Source organism: Diplotaxodon limnothrissa, linkage group LG1 (assembly GCF_057381915.1).
Source record: "Diplotaxodon limnothrissa isolate DT_005_m linkage group LG1, D_limnothrissa_male_GT1.1, whole genome shotgun sequence".
In the NCBI taxonomy this organism is placed as follows: domain Eukaryota; kingdom Metazoa; phylum Chordata; class Actinopteri; order Cichliformes; family Cichlidae; genus Diplotaxodon; species Diplotaxodon limnothrissa.
Genome location: NC_140596.1, coordinates 31,117,247 through 31,132,817, shown reverse-complemented (window position 1 = coordinate 31,132,817; position 15,571 = coordinate 31,117,247). Strand labels below are relative to the sequence as shown.

At 40.0% G+C, this 15,571-nt stretch overlaps 1 protein-coding gene across 1 annotated transcript in view; it reads right to left on the bottom strand.

Moving 5' to 3' along the window:
* Positions 1 to 15,571, bottom strand: part of adamts7 (a disintegrin-like and metallopeptidase (reprolysin type) with thrombospondin type 1 motif, 7) — a 104,402-nt gene that overhangs the window by 19,698 nt on the left and 69,133 nt on the right. The window contains exons 17-21 of the mRNA XM_085349799.1: positions 8,220 to 8,346; positions 6,142 to 6,355; positions 3,408 to 5,177; positions 2,967 to 3,119; positions 159 to 332 (exon numbers count right to left, since the gene is read on the bottom strand). Coding sequence (XP_085205925.1) covers positions 159 to 332; positions 2,967 to 3,119; positions 3,408 to 5,177; positions 6,142 to 6,355; positions 8,220 to 8,346 — 2,438 coding nt within the window. The remainder of the gene's footprint in view (positions 1 to 158; positions 333 to 2,966; positions 3,120 to 3,407; positions 5,178 to 6,141; positions 6,356 to 8,219; positions 8,347 to 15,571) is intronic.

The window sequence follows — 15,571 nt, the reverse complement described above, 5'->3', positions numbered from 1 at the left end:
CTACCAGCTGACTCTTTCAGATTTTTTCTTTTTTCCACTACAATGATAAAATCTAATGTTGCATTGCCTTCAATTTTATTGAATTGAGAAATTTTATCTGTGTATACAGAACTGCTTTTCATCACAAAGTCACTAACCCTTTGTTTTATATTACTGACCTGACCCCAGGAGGAGGTGTACCATTCAAGACATGGCTGAAGGTTACAGGGCATCGTTGTTTGGGGCCTGGAGGACATGGCTCGGCAGTGGAAAGGTCGAAGGGGTCTTTGGTCCCTCAGGTCAAAGCACTGAACCTCCCGCAGTTTAATGCCGCCTTCACAATTCTTGGAGCACTGTGAAAACACATGGCCCAACAATTAGAGACAGAGTAGTCTTCTGGCACATGCGAATTTGACCACGTGTTTTTTGTACCAGCAGACTTGCTGCAGTTTCTCTACATTTAAAGGCCTTTAAGCCAAACTGTTGTCTTTTCCACTTTTTGTTCATCTTTTTTCTGTTGTGCCTGAAAGAGCACATGCCAGTAAGCAGTAACTATGTGTTGTGTTGAGCTTACCAGTAATAGTTTTGTGTAACAGTTGAGAAACGGCTGCAATTTCAGCGTGTTAGCCCATTTTCAATGTAATGTTAGCCTTGAGCTAGATACCTGGGGCAAATATTCAGTAAAGTTTTCGGGATATGTTTTGTGTTTAGGTGAGATGTGCATGAAGTTTAATGACTCAGTGTTTGATATTGTAAAAGCAAGTCAATGACATCATAAATATAACGTGTTGTTTTTTTCTTTCTGTATCACAGTGCTTCTGACAGTAAACACTTAAAACGTACCAGCTGACTCCTGGATGCGGACTTGTTGTTAGAAATCAGCTTCACACCTTAGTGAAGGCAGAAAAGGCACAACTTCACTTACTTCCAAGGTCTGCAAAGAGCAGAAAGTCTAAAGAGGATGAATCATCAGCAACACTTTCAGTATAAAGGGCAGCTTTATTGTCTTGCTCTTTATTAGCTTGTAGCCTTCATTAGGGTAACCCATGAATATAAAGAAGCTTATTTGCAATGTGATTTTAATGTGTTTTTTCCACCCCAGAAAGCTGGTATCTAGTCAGGTTAGTCAATGGATGGCTTTAAAAATGGATTACCAGCAATTCTTGTTGCCTTTAATTTAGTATAACTTAAACCAGATGATCAGAAGTGTATTAATCCATGAAATCTTTAAACAAGCACAACTTTCTTCTCATTGCCCAACCTGTCCAAAAAGGTACAACTTTAACCTATCACTCTCAGTTTTACACAGAGAGCTGGAAACAAGAAGATTTAACACAAACAAAATGATGGTTTTCTTCTGCCTTTTGTACCATTTCCATATGGTGCTCGTTTTCTTACCCAAATCTGCGTTTACAGAACTACACAACTCGATTTCTTCCGTTGTATGGAACAGGTCCATTGCAAAAATATTTTCACATCACTCGTTTCTCTAGTGCTGGTTTAGCTTATTGGGTTGGACAGACGACCCATAAGTATACATGCATTGGTCTTTCTTCTGTCTTCTCTCTTCTACCCCATTACAACAGAGTCAAACTGTCTCTGTATGTATTATTGTAGGGTCTACCTTACAATATAAAGTGCCTTGAGGCGACTGTTGTTGTGATTTGGCGAAATATAAATACAATTGAATTGAATTGAATTGGGCACAGAAACAATGGTCTAGCTCTTTTTTAAGAAATCTTTTTGTAAAATGAACACTCGTGTTTACTTGAGGCAGATTTATTTATGAATTGTTTTTTTATAAATATTTTATAAATTAGCAGTTTTCTTAGTAAGCATTTCAGGCTCCAATATCTAACAGCCAGTAATGATATAGATGAAAAACTTGGTTTACTTCTATGAAAAGGTAATATGTCTAAAGTCTGCACTAAGATTGAGAGTATGAATCCATCCTCATGGGGAAAAACAAAGGTGCCATGGCAACAGGATCTAACACTGACCTCCCCGGGGAATGTTTTCATATTTCTCTTTGCATTAAACAAAGTCCGATTCAGTTTAAATTGGTACATCATTTGCACTGGTCAACGGTGAAACTTGTAAAAAAACATATCCTAATGTTACCCCAGCATGTTTACATTGCCACGAAGCTCCAGCTACTGTAGCTCATATGTTTTGGGACTTTGGAATTTTTGAAGATTTTCTTTCAAAGCCCTGTCATTTTTGTGCAGAAAAAAATAACACTGTACATACATCTTCATTTTCAAGGTCTCTTTTTTTAGAGCTCATGGTTCCTGCAGCACAACCAAAAACAATCGCGTTTGCATCTTTATTGGCCTGAAAACATTTTCTCTCTGACAAACCTCCATCTTTCAACATGTGGATGAAAGAAACGCTTTCTGTGACTTTTCATGGAATGTGTAAAAAAAGAAAAGGCGGCAAATCACAATGCAATGATGTTTATTCCTTCCATAAATGTATACTAGCTTTATCTTATTCATATCCACCTCCATGTATTATATCAAAGCTGTTTTCTTTTTCTTTCCATCGTGTATCTGTAATCCCAGGGGGTGGGGAACATTGCATCGGTTTGTTTGTTTGTTATTGAAAAACTATAAAATACGACTGCAAAAAAATAAGTCTACAGCCACGTCAGAGTCTGAATGAGGCTGAGTAAACACGACACTGAGCTCAATGCAAACAAAACATCAAAATGCCAACATGCCCACATTTATTACACCATGCATAATGTTAGCTGTTGTCCAACTTTGAACTAGAATATCAGACACAAAGCTTTGACTTGCAAATCCAGTCGGAGATATTAGAGTTCAGTCTAGACCAAAGTCGTAGACAAATCACCGTTGCCTAAAATCCTGCCGTAATAAAAAATAGTAAATAGAAAAGTCCACCGTATTACAGTTTTATTTATTTAACTTTTGATTTGTATATGATATATACATATATATGATATATAAAACAAGTAGTCTCACCTTACTCCATTCCCCAATTTTCCATGTAGAGCATGGGCGCAGGTAACACCTCTGGGCAGGTGCGGGCCTCTTTGCGGGATCACAGTCCAACTGTGATCCAGTACTGCAAGTCAAAGTTCTCCAGATAGCACCGAGTCCACAGGTGGTGGAGCACTGCTCGTAAACATAATAACTCATATTAGAATCATTTTGTGCTGCACAATTTGAGGCTGGATGCACAAAGAAAACCAGCACGCACAAGAAAAGCTTGTGGATAAGAACACATTTGAAATTTAGAGATGTTTTCGGTATTAAAGCAGTTTATTATGTACGTTGACGCTTGCTGTGTTAACCCTAGCTCAAATCCTGTCCCTAAAGAATGAAGATAATGCTTTTATTTTGTGTTTTTTATTTGCCTGGAAAATAAAAGCAGGTGTAATGTGTAAATTATTTCATACGTACAGCACTCCAGTTGCCAGCAATCCAGTAGGCAGCTGCAGTGTTTTGTGTGTGGACGTAAGTTTGGACAGATGTTAGGACAGCTGGAACGGTTGGCAAAAAGGCCACAGCAGGTGTGGGCGACTCCGAGTCTTGTGCTGATGTTGTGCTGTGTTGAGGAGTGGCTCCTGAGTTTGTTGAAACCTGGTATGAAGAGCCAGGATCACTGTTAATGCCGCTCCTCACCACGGGTGGAAAGGCTATTTCGTTGTAGTCATAATTCACTACATCAAACAACGGAGCTTGAGATGTGGGATACGTTCCAGTTGTTTTAGTGAACTCTGGCTTTGACGGAATCGGTTTCATCATATGCGTTGGGAAATCAGCTGGAGAAAACTGAGTAGGAGGTATGATTGCTGTTCCAGTTAATGATGTGGAGGCCTCTTGGTTACCTGAGATGAGCAAAGAGGAAACAGGGGGAGGAATGGATTTCTCAGAGGCAGGAAGTGAGGTTGTGCTGAGGTCTCTGTCGGTATCCCGTGAATAATTCTCGGTAGTGGCATATAATGTATCAAAATTAGTCTGATCCGTGTTGACATCATCCATTGTGAAGGCATTTGAAAATAATGTTGACCCACTGGCTTGAGGTATTTCTGCAGTATTTTCATCCAGAGGAAATTCAGTCTTAATCTGAATTGTAGTTTCTGATGTGGGGGGACCTGAAGGTTCTGGACTCTCGACATTATCTTGGTCTGCAGAGATATAGTCATAATTATCATATTCCTTTGTTTCCTGAGCCCCTTCAACAGTAGAGTCAGGAGTATTGATAGCTGTTTGTTGTCTCGGAGTAGAAACAGTCTGCTTTGGAGTCATAGTGACATCCTCAGTGTGATTTTCCTCCTCACTGAAGCTGTCATAGTTATTTTCAGCCTCCTCTGCATATTGCCCCCATTTCACATCCTGTAAAGGCTGCTTTGTAGTGGAACCCAGACTAGGCACTGCACTAATGTTTTCAGGCAGCCACAGAATGCCATGCTTCTCTGCCGCTGGTTTTGATTGCTGAGTTGTAGACAGTAGTGGAGAGTGAGTGGTCGACACAGGCAGAAGAAAATCCTCAGAAAGATAGTCATCCAAGTTTTCAGAATTTGTTTGCAAAACCTCTTTTGCCGCTGCATTTTTACTGTCCTTTGTTACGTTCACTTTTGTGTTCTGAGGATTTTCTGTTTCCAAAGTGTAGGCAGTGGGCTTTGGAACGGCTGAAGTAGCTGTGGGAGTGGCTGCAATTTCTATGTGAGCATCTTCTTTTACACTGTGGGTTGGCTCGACCTCCTGCGAAACACTCAAACCGTGACTGACTGAAATGTTTCCATTGCTCTCAAAGTCATCTGACAAGTCTTCATGGAAGTTGATAAAGTTATAGTCATAGTAAAAATCATCCACCGGGACATAGTTGTCCTGAGAGTGATCAGTATTTTCAATGTTGTTGTGGTAGTGGAAATCTCCCTCAACGATGTCATTAAGGTCGTTATGAACTCTTGGCTGCTCTCTGGTGGTGCTGTACTTGGCAGGAGGTTTGACTTCGGGTATGGGGTTTATTTCATTAAGCACTTCTTTGCTGGACCAGCCACTTCCAGACCAGTCGAAACCTCCAAAATTATCGACAATCTGTGGACATTCCTGGATGTAGCAGGTACTAACAGCTAAAGGTTTCTTTTGGGGGTCACAATCAACCCCTGTGTTTCTAGAGCAGGTAACATTACGGTGACGTACTCCACTTCCACAAGACAGTGAACACTGTAAGAGGGGGGAAAAAAAGAAAAGACCAAAGCATTATTAAGCCATGCAACAGCTCTGTAGATTTACAATGTGCTTAAAAAACATAACAAAGACTATAAAATGTGTAAAGCTCTGTTGGAAAACAATATGATGATGTCTTCCATAGCGCTGGTACCCGCATCAAGCTCAGGTTTAAGAGCTGTTCCAGGACAGCTGGGCAGCACAGGACTTCAGGACCTTAGGACTGATGAGATCAGGGGTCTAGACTTAGTGTAGATGATCCAGCTGTCACCTCACCAGTCATGACAGCCATGTGTCTAGGCAGGTTAATCTGAGAGGAGGATGGACAGCAGGGAGTTCTGAAATGGAGGTAGCTGAGGAAGGCTAAGGAGGTGTTAAGATTGGTGCTGTGTGGGGAAGGGCATCAGCCATACCTTCACTTAATGCTATATCTTTCTCAACTAGTCCTTGTCACAAACAGGCTGAGCAGTTAAGACTGAAGGAGATGACTATCTAAACCATACATTTATGGTCATCCTTCAAACAGCTGTGGAGAAACAATTTGGTCTGGACAAAAGATTTTCATATATCCATTCAAAAAGGCCTGGCAAAAAAAAAAAGTACAGAGAAATGCTGAGAATAGGGAGAGGTCAGGGTATAAATGCTCACATTTAAACACCCTTAAATCTGGCTTCTTGCCTTATTCCACACTGTGTCTATGTGTAATAGAGTCAGAGAATAGTTACACAAAAGACATTTAAGCAACCAGCAGTGTCTTAAATGATCAGTAACACTAAATGTGTAAAACAACTGAATTATACTTCAAAAAGCTTGAGATGTGAAAATTTTCTGTGTGAATGAATGCTTTCAAAATAGAAAAAACTAGAAAACTTTCTCCACGATTAGTAAATAATTCATTTTCCCCAAATGTGAAGGTTGCTGTCTGGTTACACCTGAACCTCAGATTCTGACCCACACTCACCTTTGACCAGCTGCCAGTGGTCCAGTCTGCTGGGCAGGGGATGTGTGTGTTGCAGGAGGATAGTGACTCAGGTTTGGGGATGTGTTCACAGTTACTGGGCTCCAGGGCTTTCTGCTCCTCCGCACTTAATGCTTGAATGCAAAGAACTGTCCTCTTAGTTTGGCCTGAGCTCCCACAGCTCGCTGAGCATTTCTGCCACTCCCCAACCCACCATCTACACAACAAGACACAAAGATTACACTGATTTCAAATGCAATGCTATGCTTTGTGTAGAATAAGAGTGTATTTAATGACTGTGACAATAAAGATGAGTCTTGGTGGTTTTAGATGGCTGTACGTATGTACGTACGTACATACATATTTTTTTTTAATTATCATGCAGCAATGTAGTGAGCATTCATTGTATTTTTTTTTTCTTTTTCTTTTTCAAAGTTATGTTTGACATTTAGTTTCAAGCAAAAAAAGGCTATGCATACATAACAGTATTTTTACCCTTTATATTGCTGATTTTTTTACAGTGAGAATGTATCCATCCATCCATTATGAATATAAACCTCGCTGCCTGTATTTGATGTGTGTCTGTTGTAATTGACTTTTATAGATTACCATCGACACTGGAAATAAATATTCTCTAAAAAAACTGTTATAGAGTTTCTACATGCAAAATCTTTACTGGCATGTTTTACATCTAACAGAGAAATAAAGAAGATATTTTTCACTCACTTTTTAACAAAGCATGGCAACAGCAGGGAGCTCTGCATATTTGATTTGTGTAGATTTATTTTATTTTATTTGTTTTACATCGGACCTTTTTCCTTATGCAACTCCAAAGTTTCCTCACAGAAAACTAAAAGTGGCAAACTTTGTCTTTGTAAAAAAATCTAAACATTACTAAATATAGAAAAAAATCATCTCCACATGAATATGTCTGTGAAGGTTCTCTGTCATCCAGGTCATTGTAGTCTAAGGAGCTTGGAAAGAAGGCGTCTGGTCCTTGAAGTTGGTTCACCTCTCATCCGAAGAAGCTTCTTGGATTAGAGGTGAAATGTCTTTAAGGACGCCTTCTTTTCAAGCTCCTTAGACTCTCCACATGAACTGAAACAAACAAACAAATAAATAAATGATTAATTATTTGTGCAAAAAAATTTTTTGTTATTCATAATTCAAGCAGCACGGTGGCACGGTGGTTAGCACTGTTGCCGCACAGCAAGAAGGTCCTGAGTTCAATTCCTCCATCAGGCCGGGGTCTTTCTGTGTGGAGTTTGCATGTTCTCCCCGTGTTTGCGTGGGTTCTCTCCAGGTACTCCGGCTTCCTCCCACCGTCCAAAGACATGCAGCTTGTGGGGATAGGTTAATTGATTAATCTAAATTGTCACTAGGTGTGAATGTGCGAGTGAATGGTTGTCTGTCCCTATGTGTTAGCCCTGCGACAGACTGGCGACCTGTCCAGGGTGTACCCCGCCTTTCGCCCTATGACAGCTGGGATAGGCTCCAGCGCCCCCCGCAACCTTGAAAAGGATAAGCGGAAGCGAATGGATGGATGGATCATAATTCAAGCACTGTCTTTTGAACATCAACTGTAACATCCCACAAAAGCGTAAACAATGGCACTCCTGCAGCCTCCATAGAGAAGGGTTGATCCACTGGCCAAACATCCTTTTCCAAGAAGACACTGGGCTCTTAAAACAAAATGATAGGCTGTACTTTGGTGGTGTAAAATGCATGGAAGTAAAAATGCCTGCTGGCTATTTCACTTCTCTTGTCTTGTCCAATTAAAAAAAAGTCAAAAGGTAATTTTTTTGAAAAAAGAAAATACATAAAAAACAATTTGTCTTCAAAGGCTTGAAAAAGTAAATTAAAATAAATGTCAAACTGCAATTTTTGAGTTAATTAAAAACTGTTACAACATGGAAATTTATTCTGTAGAATAATATTAAACTTGCTGTAACTTTAGGTTTGGCAGCTTTGATTGTTTGATGATTGTAGAGCACGCAGAATTTTTTGTGTGTGCGAGGGTTAAAGTACCAACACTGCACGTGTCCTTTTGTAAAACTGGGAGACAAAAAACCCCAACTCACATGGCTGGACAAGGATCCTTATTACAGCTGGTTTGGTTGTGGTCAAGTCGGGTTAAGTGGTCACAGAAGTGCTCCTCAACTATCCCAGTTGTCTTTTCCACACAGTGGATAATCTGCCTCTGAACACCTGAAATACAGAAGAGAGAAACTTTCTGTGACATCTAGTACACAACTTATAAATGATTATAAGAAACAAAACAAAAAGTGTCAACATATTTATCCGTTACACATTTTAAAAACTGAATCCGATACCAAGGGCTGTAAAAAGATGTTAACAGACTAAACTAAAGGATTACATTTACAACATAATTAAAAATATGGGTGGAAGTGGAAAAACAGAGCTGCCCATTTTAATGTACATTTTATTTGCAAACCCGTTCCATAGCTTTCACAACAAAAGTAATTTTGAACCATTTAACATTAAGAAAAAAGACTGCTACACTGGCACGTTTGTGTTTTGATTCATTCACTTCATTGTGAAATGGTGTATGCTGAGATAAATGCTGCGAGCAATGTAAATGAGCCAAAAAACGAAGACGAAGAAGAAAAAAACGTATGAAACACATTTTGAATCTTTGCTTTAAATCCATTTTTCAGAACATCACTTTAAACCCTAACATAGTCAAAGCCTATTCCAGTTGATTTTAGTTCATGGAGGGGTTGGTAATACGTTTACCAAACACGAATTTACTACAGTATCACACAATTAGTCTTAAAATCCACAAAAAAACCCAGTATTTACAACACTGTCATGTTAAGCCACCATGTTGCAACTGACTGAAGGCGACTGAGGCCAGACTGGTGGCTGAAAGCCAGCACTGCTGGCAAGCCTGACTGGACAGAGGTACCAAGATGAGGTTCTCCAAGCTGTAGCTGTGCCACTCTTGTGGCTGCACACTGTCCTGTGGCTATTTCAGCAGGACAATGCCTCCTGTCAGAGTAGCGCCAGCCTTTCAGGATGACTCATATCCAAAACCTTCCTTGGTCAGCATTCAGTCCCGTTGTTCCTCCGATTGAAAATACCTGGGGACACGCTGGCTCGAGGTGTTCATGAGAAGCATCACAGTCAATAAACCATTTTGCAGATAAACCAAGAATCTGCATTTTTGTGACTAATATATAAATATTTGATCTAAATCCATATGCCTGTGGTTAGGCAGTTAAGAGCTATCGTTCTATTTCAAACATATGGACAACCAATAACAGATTTATAAACAAACACACTAGTAAAAGTAATTTAATGGCAATGATTAAAACAAGGTAAATAAAAATAGTGACTCAAGATGAGTTAAGAAGAAAGGAAAAAAGAACTGTGAAAAAAATTTAAAAAACATTTTAATGATGATAGGTTTCCTTTATTTAAGCGATATATAGAAAATTTTAAAGCCATTTTTTAAAAGTCTCTGTAGGCAGTGTTTGAAATATGTGCATGTTTAAACGTGAAAGGATTCTGATTAAATATTAAACGTTTGAACAGTCCTGTTGAATTTTAACAGTATGCTGAGTACCAACTGCTCCAGTTCCAGTGATACCTTTGCTTTTACGTACATGTAAAAAATATAACGAAAAATCGACCAAATTCTCAAAGCTTCTCGAAGCCCGTGTCACGTAGCTCTTCTCATCCAATATTTTACAAATTTGTTGGTTGTTAATTGTAGCCACCTGACGCTAAATGGTTACACCACAAGAAAAGATATCAACAGAATCGTGGTGTGCATTTACGGATGGTGAGTCTTTATGGTTTCAAAAAGCACTGCACTAACTGTACCTAATAGGCTGACAACAGGTTTATCTCATGTGATAACGCTCTCCATCATTCCTCTCACTCTCCTGAGGGGACTTTCATCCTGTCGAAGCAGAAGACAACCCTCAGTTCACAGCGCCCTCTGCTCTGATCCTGCTGAGGGCCACAATGCACATTTGATAGCTAATTTACACCTTCAAAGATACATCTTAAGGGTCATGACAGCTATGTGAGATTGGAAGCTGCACAGAGAAAAGAAGAAAAGAAATGATATGGGGGGAAAATACAGAGAAACACCCCATATTGATGACATGATGTTTGTGGCTAAATTTAAACACTACTTGGACAAATAATGTTGTCTTATCATGAATTCTTGGTACACCGAGAAGCTTATGAATGTGGGTAAAACAGGGACACCCAGGGAAGATAAAGAATCTCCAGCTAGATATACCATTGTACTGTCTTGTTATCGTGTACTAACTAACGAATACTAAAGCAGATGAGGTTATTGTATTAGCTCTTCTGTACTTCTGCTGCTGGTGCCCCTTATGGCATTTTCAGAATTAAGCCTTTCACTTCCAAATCTCTGAATCCCACCAAGTCTAGACAGCCCACTCAGTAAAATGATTTCCATCAACATATGCAGATGTTTCAGCTTTGGTGATCAGGATGAAGAAACTGAGTGGCATCCAAATATCTCTGATGGAAAATGAATCATGGTTTAAAGCCAGGAGCGATCTGAACTCTGGGAAGAAATGGTCAACAAACACAAGGAAAACATGGAAGCGCCACATTAAGAAGAGCGCTGTTATATCGTGAGGCTCAGACTTTTTTCCTGCATAGCGGCGATATTTATCACTGAGTCACCATGCTATAAAAAATTGTCCTCTTTGAAAAAACAAAACAAAAAGACTAAACAATAAAGCATTATCAATGCTTTAGTAAAGGAACACAATTTGGTTTGTGTGCAGTTTTTACTTGAAGCGAGGCTCAATAGGAATTTCCTCGCTGGTGGTTGTAAAGTGATATTTATGAAAGGATCAACAAAGGCAGTAATGAAAGACACTCGGTGAAGCTTGTTATTGTTACAAGTATTGGCATGATTAAATTCATCCAAGGCCATCACTCTTGAAAATGCATTTGAAAGCAAAGTCAAATCTTATTTTTCATTTGTCTCCGAGAACAGGACAACAGTTTCACTGATTTAGTTTCACTATCATTGAAAAGGCTCTGACTGATCTTCAAGCTCAAAACAACACCCCTATTTGGGAGGTTAATACAGATTTCCAGGTTATACAGATAAATGATGTCTAATAAAATAAAAGCCTGAAAAAAGAAGAGGAAAGAAATATCTAAACACTGAGACTACTTGGCAAAATTGGACAAGCTTTAGGGGTTGCAGAAGCTTGTTGTTATACCCATTTGGCAGTTTAAAATGGATTTGAACTTTGAACACCATTCAATTACGTATTTTCATTTCCTTTTATCTTATTGAAAAAGAAGACATACACTGGTGCTTTCCAGAAACAGAAGTCAGAAGGGATAGAGTCATTTTTATCCATATTTAAAACAACATTTAAAGAGCTATATGACAAATAAAGAGTTACATAAATGAGGAATGAAGTAAACCACATGAAAATACCAAAGATGCAATCCTGAAAACACACAAAGAAGTAAACACAGAAACTCTACACCTGGTATCGAAAAAATCTCCCAGCTTTAATCTTTATGTTACAATCTAACACTAACCAATCTGAACTTCAATCTTGTTACCAGATCATCCAAAACCAGAGGCAGACTGGTGCTAACTATGTAGTGACTTTAAAACAACAACAACAAAATTACACAAAAAAAAGTAACGACAGAAAACCTTTCATGCCCACATTCGCACTGACGGGCAGTCTGGAATCAGCAATAAACCTAAACCCAACTAGCTGGATGTCTGTGGACTGTGGGAGGAAACCCGATTACGCAGAGATAACCCACACAGACACGAAGAGTCCACACAGAAAGGTCTCAGCCAAATGGTGGATTCAAACACAGGACCTGACTGCTGTGAGGTAATATTGCCAACAACCATGCCACCATGGTGACATACAACTGACAAGTGACATTTGGGGTTTAAATGTTATGGTATACAGCAGCGGTCCCCAACCCCTGGGCCACAGACCGTCCGTGAGTCGTTCGGTACCGGGCCACGAGAGTTGAGGTTCAGATGTGAAATTTATGGTTTTCATGGTTTTTATCGTTAGCTCGAATTCCCTGGGTCTTTTCCCGTGTTGTAGTTTTGTGTCTTATTTTGAAGGAAATATTTACGTGTTACCACAGCGACCAGAAAGTATTAAGGGGCAGAGAGGAGGACGTTACTCTCAATGTTGTTGGCGCATTTCAGGAGGACACTGCTGATAAAGTTACACAATTACACAGCGAATTCCTGTTTATTATTATATTTGCAGCATACCACAGTTTTTGTCTTGGTTGTATCATTTTATTTTGGTGTATTTACACTAGCATCCCCAGGCTTCTACCTTTCTACCTATAAAACCCGAGAGCAGTCAAATGGTGGAAGTGGAAGCTAAATTGGCTAGTCATTCATATGTATATTAGGTCGTTACCTAGGAATTCTGGAGGGAGGGGAGTGGGGGTGAGTGATTGAGGGGGTGGGGGAGTGGAGTGTTTCAGTTTGCCATCTTAGGGAGAAATCAACACATGTCCTTTGTTGCTGACATTTATTGATGAAAACAGTACAAAAAACCAACCATTTGTACACATATTTACAAATAATGATAAAAAGTGAGTGAGTACATTTCAACATTTTCAGCAATCACTCACAATCCTGGCACTGCCACGGTATCTGTCGTCTGCATTTACCACATGTGTACCTGTAGCAGTGAACACATCGCACAGTGGCCTGATTTTTTTTGCATCTGTGTACTTGGATTTTAGGTCGCAAGCCACCCAAAACTTGCTCCATGCACCACTCAGCAGGCCATTTGTAAATATGTGTACAAATGGTTGGTTTTTTGTACTGTTTTTATCAATAAATGTCAGCAACAAAGGACATACACCCATGTGTGTTGATTTCTCCCTAAGATGGCAAACTGAAACACTCCAAGTTGGTGACTTTTGGAGATTTGTTTCCCTGGATGATTGAGAATGCATCAAGATGAAACACAAAAGGAAGCTCACCGCTTTTGTTGCTGCCATAAATGCCATTAGTTCAGGGAGGTCCATGAACCAATGAACATGCTCCATGCACCACTCAGCAGGCCATTTGTAAATATGTGTACAAATGGTTGGTTTTTTGTACTGTTTTTATCAATAAATGTCAGCAACAAAGGACATACAAAGGACATGTGTTGATTTCTCCCTAAGATGGCAAACTGAAACACTGAAACACTCCACTCCCCCACCCCCTCAATCACTCACTGAGTGATTGAGGGGGTGGGGGAGCTGCTAAAAGCGGTGAGCTTCCTTTTGTGTTTCATCTTGATGCATTCTCAATCATCCAGGGAAACAAATCTCCAAAAGTCACCAACTTGGAGTGTTTCAGTTTGCCATCTTAGGGAGAAATCAACACACATGGGTGTATGTCCTTTGTTGCTGACATTTATTGATAAAAACAGTACAAAAAACCAACCATTTGTACACATATTTACAAATGGCCTGCTGAGTGGTGCATGGAGCATGTTCATTGGTTCATGGACCTCCCTGAACTAATGGCATTTATTGCAATTGTCATCTTGCGGGGGGTTAACAGGGTTCCATCTCTAAATGACTGCTGGTCAGCAAACCTGGGAAACCCACAGATAATTGGAACTATGGCACGAAACCGCTTCCAAGACATCATGCAACACCTACGCTTTGATGACAAGTCCACCCGCAGTGATCGAGCAAAGACTGATAAGTTCGCTGCAATTTCCAGTGTGTGGGGATCATTTGTCACCAACTGCATCACGTGCTACAACCCTGGTCTACATATCACCGTTGATGAACAGCTTTTCCCATCAAAGACTCGGTGCTGTTTCCTGCAGTATATTGCAAGTAAACCTGACAAGTTTGGGATCAAGTTTTGGGTGGCTTGCGACCTAAAATCCAAGTACACAGATGCAAAAAAAATCAGGCCACTGTGCGATGTGTTCACTGCTACAGGTACACATGTGGTAAATGCAGACGACAGATACCGTGGCAGTGCCAGGATTGTGAGTGATTGCTGAAAATGTTGAAATGTACTCACTCACTTTTTATCATTATTTGTAAATATGTGTACAAATGGTTGGTTTTTTGTACTGTTTTCATCAATAAATGTCAGCAACAAAGGACATGTGTTGATTTCTCCCTAAGATGGCAAACTGAAACACTCCACTCCCAAACCCCCTCAATCACTCACCCCCACTCCCCTCCCTCCAGAATTCCTAGGTAACGACCTAATATACATATGAATGACTCCAGCATTTGACTGACTGCTCTCCGGCTTTTAAAGGTAGAAACGCAAAATGATGACTCCGCAGGGGTCTAAGGTAGAAAACCAAAATGACTGCTCTCCGGGGGTCTAAGTGTTTATCCGCATCACCTTAAAGGCCGGTCCGTGAAAATATTGTCTGACATTAAAATGGTTCGTCGCGCAAAAAAGTTTGGGGACCGCTGCTATACAGCATCCAACTGGGCACTAAAACTCCTAAAGCCCCACCGACTCCCTCAGTGTTTTCTTGGATACATAAAAATACAGCTTCAGTGCTACGACAAGCTTTAAAAGTTGAGAAAATCAATGTCAAATCTAAAAGAACCACGCGGTCAAGGTGTCCGCGAGTATATGTAAAAGGGATGAAAGGACTTGTCAGAAAGGCATTTCTTTCTTCTTTATGAAACTCCCCACACATTGGGAAATGCATAAATCCTGAGTGGGGTTACACAAGGCTGACAAAAAAAGGTCTCCACCTCCACCATAATCTTCTGTATGTCTCATCTTTGTAACCTGCAAAATGAGTTTGATTCATTACGCGACAATTTGACAACCTTGTGACACTCAACTGAAAAATGAGGCCATTACAGTACAAAAGGAAGATGAGCAGATGTGAGAAGAAATTAAGAAGGCGAAATCAACTGCAGGGCAAGGCTCTGGGAGGGGGTCCATCCATCAGGGCCACACGGGAGAGTGGAAAGCGATAAGAAACAAAAGAGAAAACAGGACGGCACAGCGAGGGCAACAAATAGCAAACAATTGATCATACTGGCCTCTTTAATCTTAACAAGATTTTTGTATTTGAAATGTGTGAAGCAACAGCATAAATGCTTCTTCATCATTCTTCATTCTTTTGTTGTTTCTCAGAAACTATTGACTGTCTTGTGACAAATTAAAGTCACCTCATGTTTGACCCCTATAGTGAGCTGATGTAGCTCTGGTTCGCTGGCTAGAGCAGAATATCTGTAAATCAATACAAAACTGTTCTGAACAACCACTTTTATCCTGTGAAGAAACACTTCTTGTGTTGATGGGAACAGCCTCGTCCAGGATAACAATGTGTCCACGAGAGCTCACTCATGGGTTTAATGACTCTGAAGATGAATATAAATCATCGATTTCACTGGTCTTCACATCATTAAACGC